Genomic DNA, 15,209 nt, shown 5'->3' with positions numbered 1-15,209 from the left:
GTGTTTTGACTGAAAGATTTGTCCTGAATATATCCTTACATACACATCACATACCTGCTAGAGTACTGTACTTATGTAGTTAGAGCATTCTTATAATTTAGTAAGAACGAAAGTGGGATCATCAAATGCAGCCACATCTATGTTTGTAGTTGCTGAAAACATAAAATTTGCAATGTAAAAAAAAAGAAATAGAAATAGGACAATACTGTAACCTGAATGTGATAGCAGTCATATGAGTCTTTTGTTAAAAGGATCATAGATTTTTACTGCTCTAATATCATTTTTTTTAAATTTACATAAAACAAAAAACCATTAATAACCCTCCTGGAGTGTATATTTTTATTTTATTTTTTAGCAAAATATCACAGAGTTCTTATAAAAATATAACCGATGGGATGAAAGTACACAGGTTCTATAACATCACATAATAATGATCATTTTGGTTGAGTATTTATGATAATTAACACTTCCTTGAGGAAAATGATGTGCAATACTCATCTTACTATATCTTTACTTCACAATATCATTTCCTTCTCTTTACAGTTTACTGTACTTCATACATTGTCTCGACGCATCAGCAATTCCTTTACAAAAACAACAATTCTTATCTACATAGAATCATGGAATTATGCAACACAGTTACTGACAATCACTTGAATATTTAACAGTATGCTTTTTAAGAGTATTCACAATAAAAGTACCTGCCCTGCACACACTTGATATTATAATAGCCCTGGTTTTGTCTAATTATGAACCTTTTCAAAAAATATTCAAGTTTTTTTCCCTTCAAAATATGAATACATATGCTGCCATTTGCCGAAGGGTTAATTGCGTTATTAAATATTTGTCTCCTTCATTGTCCCGTTTTACTGTTCGTGTCATATTATGTAATCGTGTTCGTTTTGTGTGTCTTGATAAAGGGGCAGATTGTCTTGAAATTTGACATTTGTTTTGTCCACATGGTTGGAATTACTTCCTTGTCCAATATATACACTACATGTACATAATGTACAATATACATACCAACAAAGTTGAAGTATGAATTGGCGATTTACTGCATAAGTATTATGGAAATGAAGTGTTATGTTTTTTTCTGAATGTATAGAACTTATACTGTAAACATATTTATTTTAGCGGTATTTCTATTTTAGCGCTTTTCGCACTGTCACTGAAGGTTTAATTCATGTATACCACTTAATTTTGTAAAAGGGTAGTTCTGTTTATATCCACACTGATAAATGATAATTGCATTTTAGCTAAACTCTGACAAAAATAAATACGTTTACATTATATGTAAAGTTCATTTTTAACATATACCAATAATGAAATGAAATTTTAAGTTAACATTTTGTAGTTATGCAATTGAGTCGAGCCTAATCTGACCATCGTGACTACAGGTGTTCCAGTCACAGTAAAGTTTGAGCTGGAATCGTGCTTTAAAGTTCTGGTCCTGCGATAAGTAAGGATACCACAGAATGTAGTTGGTGTTCCAGATGTTGTTGTATAGATTGAACGACACGCCTGTCACTTCACTCTGAGCAATGGGTTTTAAAGGAACTGGAAACGGTGATGGAGGATGTGTCTTTGTTGCTATGGATACCAACGGTACATCATATGTGTGGAATTGTAAACCGTTGCCGTTAAACTTGGAGAAGTACACTCCATTGTCCACAGCTGTGTAAGAAATAACAAAATTACCACATTATCAACATGTTTGCTTCAACTATAAAATTTGAAATTTACAGGAAGTAGCACGTAACAAGGACAAAATTGAATTCTCCATATTAGGCCTACTTTCATGATCTACTTGTATTCCATGATTTTTTTTTTTTAATAAAGGTTAAAAAAGTTATAAAAGCCTTGACAGTTTGGCCAAGTTCTGAAAATTAACCTTTAACCAATGCCAGGTTGGACTGTCTTCAGACAACAAAAACTCCACTGAACCATAAAATACATGCGGATATAGTATATGGTTATATAAATACATTGAGTACTTACCATGAACATACTGACTCCCATTCAGTACAACATTTCCTGGATCTACAAGGTGACCTACTTTAGACACATGCCACATGAACTCAGGCTCAGCGGTTCCTCCTCCGGGAGAGCGTGGAGCAAAGTGGTACATGATGGATTCAGCCAGGCGGGTAGGAGGCTTCTTAAACCATTGGAGCGTGACATCAAATTCTGAAAAAGAGACCTCCATTTACCGTCCTGTTAATAACATATTATTTGTGTACATATATCTTATATATTTAACATGCATTATTGATAATACACCTCATAATATGGGTCCCTTTTGAACACATCTTACCAAATATTATCTTAGAGGTATATATTGGGCAAAGACGTAATTCTAACAGTGTGGACAAAATATTGCCGAATTTTCAAGTTGATCTGCCCCTTTGTCAAGACACAAAATTAACAAATAAAACTACATACTGTGAAATCATTTATTTTCGTTGGGCTCAATTTTCGTGGATTCTAAAATTTTACAATTTCGTTGGCACTTTAATTCGTGGAGGAGACCTTATTTACACATCACTGTTAAAAATACACAGTCGACACTGTCACATGTACTGTGTGATCGCTCAACCGGAACTAAGCTCTACCACACAACACAGTTACAATCACAAGCTAGAGTCGGTACTCGGCTAGTGTTTATACAGATGTGTCCAACAAACAATTATCGTGTCACATTGATAGATTCATGATATACTAAATCAATTATTTGTTGGTACATGTGGATGAAGTCTATGAAATTCTGAAAGCTATCTTTGTTTGAACAATATTTTCAAACTTTGAACTTGTCATGCTTGTCCCCGAAATAGATTTTATGTACATGTAGTGAGGTACTAATCATCCTACAATGTATGAACGCATAAACTTACATGACATTGGTATAGGTATATATATTTTCGTGGGGATGTAAATTCGTTGACTTTGGTCAAAAAACGAAATCCACGAAAATTAATGATTTCACAGTATTAAGGATGGTCACGAATGTTCACAAAAACATAAACAATGAACACATAAATACATACAGATAAACTACAGGGACAATGGCGATCTGTGTATTGAGGTATGTACAGTTCATGTCATCAGTCTTCAGAGTATTTATCTTTATAAACCTTGACGACTTTGTCTTAATAAATAAACTTACCTCCATAGTTGTTGGACGATTTGTGCCAGACATAGTGTAACCAGTATAAAGGAGGAGCTCCGTACCGGTCAGTGGCCGAAGTATCGGTCATCTCTATCCTCAGAAGGATGTCACAAGCAGGAGCTATCGCACATAGGGAATTATTGTATCTTCATTGGAAATATGACTTCTATACTCAATTATGATATTGTTATTTGTGGTTTGTATACAGTTGCTATTCTAATAAATTTAACCATTTCTGTATCTGCCCCTGGATAAGAATAGCAAGTCATATTGCAGGTAGACATGCCTTTTTATACCAAGTCTTTTTTTCTGATATTTACATGTAGTATTTGCCGTACACATAGATGGACAAATCGATCAAAACTAGATATGTATATATGCCATAAATGTTCCTGTCTCTATATATCAAAGAAGTATATGACAGAATACTGTAATCCTGCTTGCTTTATTGGTTACTTAATTTCAAAAGAACTTTGAGAAGATTAACTTTTGCAGATTTAAAAAATCAATGGAAATTCTTATCAACATAAAGGATGTAAATGTTAATTTGTATAGACAAACTTTTGTGAGATTCACAAAAGTAATTTGTATGTGAAAGAAAGTTGGATTACAGTAAGTTAAATGGGCTGAAAATAGGCAACATTATATGCCACATCTCCCCATTTCATGATGGATACAAAAATCACTGTCAATCACAGTATGCTGAAATACTTACCTGACGTACGTGACTTATAGATTGCGGTGAGTTGTGTCGACCACTGACGAGAGTCTGGGTGGGCGTATATGGTCGAGTTTGGCTTGTCATAGCCAGCACCTCCATAGTAGTCGTACTGTGAGGCCATGTTCTGGAAGTCTGTTTCATTGTAGGTATAATATCTAATCTCCCCAAATGTGTCGGGACCACTCGCCCAGTCTATCTGTAATTCATACCAGATAAATTAAATCATTATATGTACTACTGGTAAACATTCCACATGTTTATAACATATTAAGTTAGAGAAAAGAATAAATATCAAAACTTTCAAATCTTAGGGAACTGTCTTTGAGACATAAACAGCCCTCCCTCCTTATATCAAAGCAGGAGGGGAAAGGTTTAGGTAACACTCTGTGTGTGTATATTAGGGTCGTCAAACCAGTTGGAATTCTCTAACGAGTTATTTAGAAAATCTTCCAACCAAGTTATATCAAATACTGTGAAAATGTGTCAAACTTTATAAGTTAACATGACTACACACTGCCGATCAAGTAACCAGTTAACTGTTGACAGCCCTAGTATATATATATACAGTATAACCCTTCTAACTCAAACCCAAATTCCTCGAATAACGCCCATTCGTCAAACTGGTCGTACAGTCCAGACCGTGTCCCTATATAATCTATGTAACAAAGCCCTGGATAGCTCGAACAGCTATTCGTCGAATACCCCTTATTCCACGAACAGTAGTATATCCCTGTTTCATTAAATACATAGTATTAACCAATGTATTCGTCGAATATTTGAGAATATTTTTACCTGGGCACCTGACTGCACCAACCGACATGGATCACCTCACCACGGTCTGTGTTTATACAGGCCTTCAGATAATTAAAGATTAACAGTGTCCGTATTACCTATCTACACGATTGTCAGTGGTTGTTGTTAACTGTATTTGAACATTTCAGAAATGGCATTTAATAATGTTTCTATCGTAATAATCTTCCAATAAATACGAAAATATGAAAATTGTTGAATCGTGTTAATAGAAAATACGGATTGTGAAATGACAAAAGAGGTGGAAGAAATAGCTGACGTCGGCCTACCTACAGTATATATGTTCAATAATTTTTACTTTCTATGTTGTGTTTATTCGACAGGCAAACACTATTATATTTATCGAAAGATGTAAACGATACAAAATGCAAGTAGATGTATGTATATAATAATGATTTTAATAAATGTAACTTGTGAAAAACGTTTACTCATTTCGTATGATATCTTTAAGAGAAACATGTACAGACATAGATGACGATCCCTTACTCTGCTGCTAGTGACATTTGATTTACTTTCTTGTCAGCATTTTCAAACGCTCATTTTATGTAATACATATTTTTCAACTTGATATTACTTTCAAAAAACACTTTTCATAAGATTTCCAAAATACTGAAAGTTACGGTAATTAAAATGTAATTGACATTCATTGTTTGACACAGTTTGAGACTGGACATTTTGACTGTAGGCGATCAATCGTGATCAACCTCGGATGAGTTGAATACTCTGTATTCCTCGAACAATTGATCTGGTCCCCTAATGTTCGAGTTATAGGGGTTTTAGTGTATATATATATATATATATAGCAGCCCTCCCATTTAATTTACCCCAGCACCTAGAATAAGGGTGAAAACCAATCTGATTAAAATCCAGGTCCTTATTCTCATTGTTTCATTGAGGATCAAATATGTATTAAGTCAGCATCTGCTGTCCTACCCTATTAAAGGGATCATACAGCTTGCTGATGGCACCTGTTTTGGAGAACTGAATCTGAACGCCATCTTCACAGCTGAATACTTGTGTAACATCCGCTACTTTGTTATAATCTGCCAACAGAAAAAGGGATATTGTTTGACCTTTGACCCATGGTAAGAATCAGTTCATCTGTCACTCTTTGCTCTTTACAAATTTAATTTTTTCAATTACTTCAAATAAGGTTTTCATGTAAAACTTTTTTTTAACCATTTATTTTGTTTTTACAGAACTGCAGATATCAATGTCCACTGTATAAGATTTACTGTTCCTATACAATGTAAATGAAACAATTTCTGTACTAAAGATACAAAGGAACTTGATTCTCAAAAACAAAATTTGTCACAAAAGTTTGCAAACAAAATTGTTTTCATAACCCGATGAAATTAAAAAAATTGTGACTATCAATGCTTATAATTAATTTTATAATATATTTGATAAAATGAAGTATGTTTAAATGTACCATTATAGTGATTTTTCAAGGGATTCTTTTTCAGTATCAATACGCAACGTCAATATCTCTATTGTTGTGTCACGATATGTTGGGATTTCATGCCATTCTCGGATTTTTTTCCCCATAGTGGTATGCAAAAAAAGTATTGGCCAGTCAGAAACCCAGATTTGGTTAAAAACAAAGAAAAAATAATTATATGGGTTTGAAGTATTTCTTAACTTTATATTACTAAATAAGCCTTAAATTATATGGAATTGTAACAGGCCATGAGGGGATTTTACAAGATCGGGCGAACATGTGGAAAACAATACCCAATCATTTCATGATGGGAGCATAAAAAACAAATACATCAAACACCTGAAAATATGTTAACCAATTATTGGCAACTAACAAGTTATTCTAAAACAGATTCTACATCTTGGAGCTGGTTCTTCCATAACAATTTGCAGAGATCAAACAGTGCCTATTTCAGAGAGATTAGAAATTATTGGAGTGAGCTCAAGTGCTATTAATCCATACATCAAAGTTTATACATCTAACTAATACCCACCTGTTAAATCTGGTTCTGTAGGAGTTAGTTGTTTGATTTTGTCCTGAGCCATGAATTCTAGAGGGAGACCTTTAACCTTTTCCATGGCGATATCAATAAACTGTCTCTGCTCCAACCAGGCATCTTCACAGTTATGGAAGTTATTACCTAAATCAGATAATTTTGAAATGCTGATATTAAATTCACTGGTTATGTACATGGCATATTATCATTACAAAAGTTTTATACAATATATTAATGTAATTATCTGCCAACATGTGATTGATGTCGAACAAGGGACCAAAATTCAAAATCAGATATAGAAAGACATTTCTTATATGTTCATTGACACTTAATTCATCTAATACAAAGCAAGAACTATACAAACCTTGTCCAGACTGCAGTAACTGTGACCTTACACATTTTAAATACTAGTCTCAACGAACTGTGTTTAACATGTAACTGAATTGTGTTTGAAATGACCGTAAAAAGCCACTTGACATTGAGAAAGAGTCTTTGACAGTTGACTTTTTATTGATTTTGTCTAACTTTGAGGTGCTATGTTTGACTTTGTATCCTGACCTTGTAAAAAGAGCCTTGTGGAAAAATGGCTTAAATCTATGACCTTAACTGGTCGTGTATGGACTTGAGACAAGAGTGAGTTTGATAACATATATGACCTTGTCTAACTTTGAGGTGGAGTGAATGTGACCTTTGACCTATACTAACCTTGTCTGGCCTTGAGGAAGAGTGGGTTTGACCAGTTAACATTATCCCCAACTCCTGGTAGACCCCAGGTGTGTTCTGGGGGTTTGATGATGTAACGGACAGCCTCTCTGATCCTACTGTCACTGTAGTCACATTGATCTGGAAACACCAGTTATAAAAAAACACCAATAATAGTACATGTACTATTACTTGGTAAATTAATTTGATATATTCAATTGCATGTAAGCAAATATTCAATTGCTTTTTTAACAAGAAGTACAACAATAAGGTGAATGCCAACTTTTATCACCAATTTATCCTTTTTTATATTATATTCATATATTTAGAAAATAAACTTATCTATGATCAATGTCATTGCATCATTTATATATCTAGGCACTTGTATATAATTAACATAAATAGTTATCTTACCAGTCATAAAACAGCTACTTAAAGCACTGGTAAAGGCTCTGTACTTGGCCATTTTGTTTGGGTCTGATGCAATCCCTTGTATCCAGGTGTCTCCTATCTCCTTGGTAACCACAGGGAGCTGAGTCTTGATTGGCTGCACAGCTTCAAAGAATTCATCAAACGTGGAGGCCTTTATTTTGGCCCCAGGAAATTCTTTGCGCATGATTTCATAGTAGTTCAAAATGTCCTAAAGTGAAAAATACAGACAAAATGTCATGTAAATTTATAACAAAGTGAATATGTAACACTAATAAGGTGAAATATGTTTTATGTTAATTTTTCTTTTCATCAGTACTGTGTTTCATGGTTATCAACAAGAGAAAATCATATAAATTTGGCTAAATCAAGCTCAAACTAAACTTTTCTTACAAAAAAAATTTGACTTACTTAAATACAAAAGTGTTATACTATACTGAAACTAAATACACATGTACCAGGTATGTGTGGGAATCTAAAGAGGTCATCATGTTATGCCCAATACATACTTGTATATTTTGTGGTGGACCCCCATTATCCTGTATAAAGGCGTAACACATGGCATGGTTAAAGCCCTCCACAGTCACACAATCCTTCCTGGACAGACCTCCGGGTTTGGCGGGATTGCTTCCGGGTCCCAGGGGATACCCACCTAACATAGAGACACTTGATTGTTAATGTTTCTTGTTTTATCAACTTAACATATCTAATTATCTATGGAGAATATAGAAAAGAATAAGCAGTCAACCAAACTATGTTTGAATTTATCAATGCAGTTATGATAATATACTATGTAATTCCTTACAAAAAATGAAAATGTTCATACATATGTATTAATATTTGTAACCTTCATAAAGACGAGCAACAACTTACCATGCAAATATATAGAGATGTTCTCTTTATCTTGTTCCGTTATGCATTATCAGGTACATTAGTTAGCAAGAGGTTCTCAAACTGATCACAGTGCTTTTACACTTTGTAACTTTGTACTGATGATGGTTTACCTGCATGCCAAGTGGCAAGGACAGCACTGTCTTCAAATTTCCATGTAAACAGTTTGGGAACTGCGGGAGGACTGGTGCCTGGATTTACTCCGACAGAGACCGCTACAATCCCCTTCTGTACCAGACTCGGGATCACGGCTTGAGTCAGTCCTGGCAGAAATTAGACAAACATTTTACACAATTACTGTATTTGACCCAATAAGTGCCGCCATCCCTAAAAGTGCCCCTCTCCCCTTTTTAGGCTTCAATTTCACTTACTTTGAATTAAATGCAGACTGTAAATACGAAACTGTGTTGGTTTTCTTACTATTTCTTTTGCAAATTGATTTATGGCTTATTTTGTCGAATAATTTCATGAAAGGTTGGTCCAAAGTTATCTATTTAGTGCCTCCTTATTGGCTACAATTTTTTAAAGGGACATAAACCTAAATAAACCATGTAAATTTGAGTAAAATACATATTTAAGATGTGTCAGATACCTTATTAAGTAATACATATAAGTTATTGTGCAATTGTGTCAAAAAAAATAATTATAACGGAAATTCCATCTTTCAGTATTTTGAACAGGCATGGTTGAATTTTGTAGACTGAGAGTGATAGAATAGTCTTGTTGAACCTTAGTGACCTCCCACAATGCACTGCAAAGATCAAATGAATGTAAACAAAATGGTGGGTCAAAAACGTGGTTGAAGCGAACACAAACGAATTGCAATAGAAAGTGGATTACGACAAGAGTCAGTAACGTGCACAATTGGGAAAGTAGGTAAATATAAATGGAATGCTGAAATGAAAAGAGACAGGAGCAACTTCCCACTTTATACTTGTGTGATGTACATATGTGCAATAAGTCAAGAACCTCCCTTCACGGTGCCCCATCGAATGAAAAGTCTCGTTTGACTTTTGACTTATCATTCTTACGCTAAATACAAATTATTTTATTACGAATATTAACAAATATGGCTTATACTTCATGTCAACCATCGTAAATTCAAAAATAAACTGAAAATGTGGTAAACTTATATTCCTTGTCTTGTCAGCAAGTTTGTTGTCATTATAACCTCGCTTTCGACCAGCTTTCGTTTTGTTTTCTAAAATTAGAATATGACGGTCTATATTTATCATTTTTGGGGTAGGTATTCCCCACGTTTTCCTGTCATTTTAGATAACCAATCATTGTAATAAAATATTCAATAAACATCTGAAAACCATATCTAAGCATACAGAACAACTTATTTAAGGTTCATATCCTTTCAATTTTTTAGAATATCAAATCTAACTATCTTCACATTCCTAATGAATTTTGTAACAAAACTGAAATGCAGGTTTTCTTTCTTCATTTCTCTAAGAATGCAGATGTAAAGTCCATGGGTTTAGATCTGAGAAAAAGTAACAAAATTTACTTAAGAAATAATGAAAATTACATATTTATCACTGTATCATGTGAGGAATTTTATTCACTGAAGGATTATGAAAAGTTCAATTCATACCATAGAGGATGAGCAAAATTAGAGGTAAATGAACATCATTAACCTGAGTTTAATGCACATCATCAAACCTGAGGTAAATGTACATCATCAACCCTGAGGTAAATGTACATCATCAAACCTAAGGTAAATGTACATCATCAAACCTGAGGTAAATATTATTAATGTATATCATCAAACCTGAGGTAAATGTACATCATCAAACCTGAGGTAAATGTACATGAGGTAAATGTCCATCATCAAACCTGAGGTAAATGTACATCATCAAACCTGAGGTAAATGTACATCATCAAACCTGAGGTAAATGTACATCATCGAACCTGAGGTAATTCTACATCATCAAACCTAAGGTAAATGTAAATCAATACTCACCAGGCACATCCCTCTGACTATAGGTTGGAAATCTTCTATGTATGTTGAACATTGCATCTAAATCAGAACTGATGTTCAGGCTCAGATCAAACAGAATTTTATTCATATTTTCCGGCTGCATATTCATAGGACCAGCATGCCATGTGATGTCACCTCGACCAATGGCAGCCTTTAATTGATCCACAGCAGTTTCATTTGGACACTGAAACAATATTTATTGTATGCTATATATTTGTGCTTATGTTTCCCTAAATTTCAGTTTTCTTCAGAAAAAGGTAACTCATTATTGTAATCCATAACAAAACATCAACATCATTTGATTGCTTCTATTATGTATCTATCATCAATAGGCATTATACTATGAGTGTATCAATGCAAGGTGCTTACAAGTGTTAATGATGTTCTACAAACGCAATATCTAATGGTCATATTCTGTTTGCAAAATTCAAAGAAATACAGTATAACATATCATAACCGGCCCTTGTCTAATTTAATCCAGATCTCTAGTGTAACTGTATGGCATGTTTCTTCTTAATTCATACTAATTAAAACCTGTATTATCCAGAAACTGTCTTGACATCTGGTATAGACAATTTATATTATATATATATATCTATAGATATTGATATCGCTTTGGGAACCAAGATAAATACAAATATGTAAATGACAGAAAAATCACTAAGACAAGGTCTGACTGCAATTTTGAGACAGACAGCAAAATATCTAGAGTTTTGGACATATTAATTATTGGTCATGTGGTGTGAGGTTGTAGGTGGCATCCATTAATATAAAAGCATCAGACAGCTATCAACTATAGGCCTACCTACCTTTAGAGTAATGTTATTGAGGACAAAATTCTGGGGACAGTCCAGGTAGAGGCTTATAAGCCAAGGATGGGTGGTGTATATAAAACCCTCCACATATTCCTCTGTTCGTAGCTGCTGTGACAGATTGATGGCCCGCGGAAAGTACTCATGGAAGTAAGTATTTAAAATATTGTTGATAAATCCTGTCTTCTTCACACCATCATAACCAACATCTTCAAAACAAGTCAGAAATATGTAAGTATTACTTATGTGATGGAAAACCAAATCCAAGAGTCTGTGATAATTAATACTCTGACAATAGTTAAAGGCCCACTACCTTTCCGGAGCAAAATATAATGATTTCTTAAAAACATTAATAACATCATAAAATATATACCGATGGCCTAAGAAGAGGTTGCAACACCAAACATATGTAAGATTTACCGCGTAATATATGAAAACAGTGGAGAGTCATTTCACTGTTTTGCCGTCTGGTATAGTGATATTCAACTACCGCGTCGTATTTAGGACGACGGCGGGAAACATAAGACGACCCGCGTTATGAAAATTAACATTTTATTAATTTTGATTAAATTTTTCATAAAATGATGATATATGTAGTATTAACGGTAAGTCAATAACTTTTGCGACTCTACAAAATTATCGATCTCGTTTTACATTCCCATTTTAAAAATAAAAAGCCGTTTCGGAAAGGTAGTGGGCCTTTAAACACCAAATCCAGACTTGAAATATTTATGAGAAAATAAAATTTGTAAAATGAAAATATGTACTGGCAAATTAAATAAAAAAGATTGTGATGCATATCATCTAAAACAGATATTTTTTTATAGAATTTCAATTTTCAAATGCAAGAATAAATTTGATTTTTTTACCTAAATGTGTCATGAAGATCATATGAACAGTGTCAATCTCAGCTGCATGTTGTCTTTTAGGTAAACCCTAGAATATAAGAATTAAAGTATTTAAAGGACAATTCAAGTGATATTGAAAAAAATATATTTATCACATTCCATAATAAAATATCTTTATTTGATAAACAGTTGGAAAACATCGCATGCTAGCCTGCTGTACTATTCTATCCTCGATACTCCAGGGTTTACTATCACTCACTGAGGTTATATCCACCCCTTGACTTCATGCATCTAATAGTATTACTGGAGGCAGTTTAGGAGAAATAACTGACCAATCACAGGCCTGCAGTGACTTCCTTTAAAGATTGCAGAGAGAGTGGCGCCAGACTTCAAAGCAACAGTCAACCACTGTGTACCATTATTCAATTCCTTTGATGTAAATTAACGAGTTAAATTACCTGTGTCTTCTGTTGCCTCCAGTTTCACTATGAGATCTAGTCCAGTTGTGGAGTGTATATAAATATGTCAGTGATAGTAACCCCTGGAGTATCGAGGATGACTGCATTAGTGTAATGACGCTTTAAGAGGTCGTGGTCGATATATATATAAACGTGCATAACACAGAAGGTCATTGACATAACCTTTACCTGCTTACCCACTGTCATAATAACTGGTTAGTTAACAGTTACTTCTACTTGATAAACCGAAAGACAGGCAAGTAGAATACTCATGGCTACTGATTAAAATCGGCTGTATAACTAGTTTCAATGAGACCACATATATATCCACATTCACAGTTATAATTAACTGACTTTATATACCCACCGCATAACATCTGGAACTACAATAAAGCAAAACATAAATAACAGAATGTAAACACAACCGCCAGGTGCAAGCCGCCATCTTTTTGATCATGTGATCGATCTGAATTAACTAATAAATAAACGGAGAACGGATTCCTTAAATACGGAAACACAAAAAAATACAGCATTAAGTAGTACATAACTAGATTCACATTTACCAATATTAAATTTTACCAATATATAAAGATAATAATTAATTAATTTTAATATATAAAGATAATAATTAATTAATTTTTCTACTGTACTTTTCTATGTCATTGACATAACCTTTACCTGCTTACCCACTGTCATAATAACTGGTTAGTTAACAGTTACTTCTACTTGATAAACCGAAAGACAGGCAAGTAGAATACTCATGGCTACTGATTAAAATCGGCTGTATAACTAGTTTCAATGAGACCACATATATATCCACATTCACAGTTATAATTAACTGACTTTATATACCCACCGCATAACATCTGGAACTACAATAAAGCAAAACATAAATAACAGAATGTAAACACAACCGCCAGGTGCAAGCCGCCATCTTTTTGATCATGTGATCGATCTGAATTAACTAATAAATAAACGGAGAACGGATTCCTTAAATACGGAAACACAAAAAAATACAGCATTAAGTAGTACATAACTAGATTCACATTTACCAATATTAAATTTTACCAATATATAAAGATAATAATTAATTAATTTTTCTACTGTACAGTAGATGTAGATACTATTTTTTTTAATTTAAAACTAAACAAAATAATTATTTATTTATTTATGACAGTAGATAAATATTTTTACTTCAGATAACGTGTATACACAGAATAAATGAGAAAAAAGTTACCTGCAACATAAATTATAGTGCCATTGTATTGAGAATCCGTTACATGTGTATATCATATTCAAAGGCAGTCATAAAAAAGCAAATTGACAGACGCACGCGCTAAAAGTTTGCCGATCGACAAATTAAAATGTCTCCAAAGGTGGGTAGCTTTAATTTATTACGAAATTCTATTGTCGTAAATCCAACTTATTGTACAGAAATAACTACATGTACATTTATATGCAACTTTTTTTGCACCATTTAGTATTGCAATATGATTTTGTATGATGTACAGTGTAAGCCTACTGTTAGACCGAATACTCCCTTTTTCTTTTTGTGACCGTTTGAGCGTATCAATAAATTAAGAGACAGATGATTCTGTCTAGCCTAAAGTCTGATAACCAGTGCAAATTAAAAAGAAATGTAATTGTAATGGCCCAACTTTATACAGATTACATTTTAAATACGAAAGTAAGTAACAATTCGCTCTTGGAAAATCAGGGAATCGCTAGAGAAAGGATTAATACTATTCAAAATTTGCAGGGGGTGTTACCTGGGTTTGGCAGGGGAATCGATAGGGAATACGATATATGGTACCGATTGTATATCGAATTTAATTTAATTTAATTAAAAAACAAATATTGATGTAGGCTGACAGCCTCTATATATATGTCCATCAAAAGACTTATTACACGGATTTATTTGTTGTGAATGATTAATTACATTTGAGGTCCAAATACTATGCATGGTGTCCTGTTCACGACCGATTCTGGCAAACCGTTTCAGACATTACCAACCACATTCATTATTCCTGTTGTCGGCAGATATTGTCTTTGGTTTGCTATTTAATTGTTGTATCATCTATAATTTACTATCACTGATTTATATTTAGCTAAATTTAGACTTCTGTGGTGCATTATACATTATACTACCTATGTTTCTGATTAATAAGTCAGATAATATCTTTATATTAAGGATTTTGATATTAAGAAAATTGCTCGCAAAGCTGCGAATCAGCAACCACAGTTTAGAAATCGAGGCGGGTAGGGTAAAAAACATTCCCCGTCATATGAGGTTGGCATATAAAGACATAATTATGTACCTCATTTAAAGACATATCTACCGCATATAAAGTAAAATCCACTGCATATAATGATACATCTATAACATATAACAACATATCTACCGCATAT

General features: G+C 33.5%; 1 protein-coding gene across 1 annotated transcript; it reads right to left on the bottom strand.

The window, feature by feature from the left end:
- Window positions 1–316: 316 nt before the first annotated feature.
- LOC138321358 (uncharacterized) lies at window positions 317–13,282 on the bottom strand. Its single transcript, XM_069265001.1, has 14 exons — window positions 13,168–13,282; window positions 12,364–12,430; window positions 11,492–11,703; window positions 10,665–10,866; window positions 8,809–8,958; window positions 8,314–8,456; window positions 7,790–8,015; window positions 7,379–7,516; window positions 6,671–6,817; window positions 5,631–5,740; window positions 3,882–4,083; window positions 3,164–3,286; window positions 1,999–2,187; window positions 317–1,674 (listed from the first exon to the last, which is right to left on the bottom strand). The coding sequence occupies exons 1-14, from the start codon at window positions 13,255–13,257 to the stop codon at window positions 1,355–1,357; spliced, it is 2,319 nt and encodes a 772-aa protein (XP_069121102.1). The 5' UTR covers window positions 13,258–13,282; the 3' UTR covers window positions 317–1,354.
- Window positions 13,283–15,209: the final 1,927 nt, after the last annotated feature.

This window comes from Argopecten irradians, chromosome 4, assembly GCF_041381155.1.
Source record: "Argopecten irradians isolate NY chromosome 4, Ai_NY, whole genome shotgun sequence".
NCBI lineage: Eukaryota > Metazoa > Mollusca > Bivalvia > Pectinida > Pectinidae > Argopecten > Argopecten irradians.
The sequence above is the reverse complement of the archived record's forward strand: the minus strand, read 5'-3'. Positions and strand labels throughout refer to the sequence as shown.

Coding starts and splice junctions, on each gene's coding strand:
- LOC138321358 (XM_069265001.1), bottom strand. CDS start 13,257: ATGATCAAAAAGATGGCGGCTTGCACCTGGCGGTTGTGTTTACATTCT. Junction 4,084..5,630: donor TGTATGATCCCTTTAATAGG/GTAGGACAGCAG, acceptor TATGAATTACAG/ATAGACTGGGCGAGTGGTCC. Junction 1,675..1,998: donor TGGGAGTCAGTATGTTCATG/GTAAGTACTCAA, acceptor TTTCTTACACAG/CTGTGGACAATGGAGTGTAC.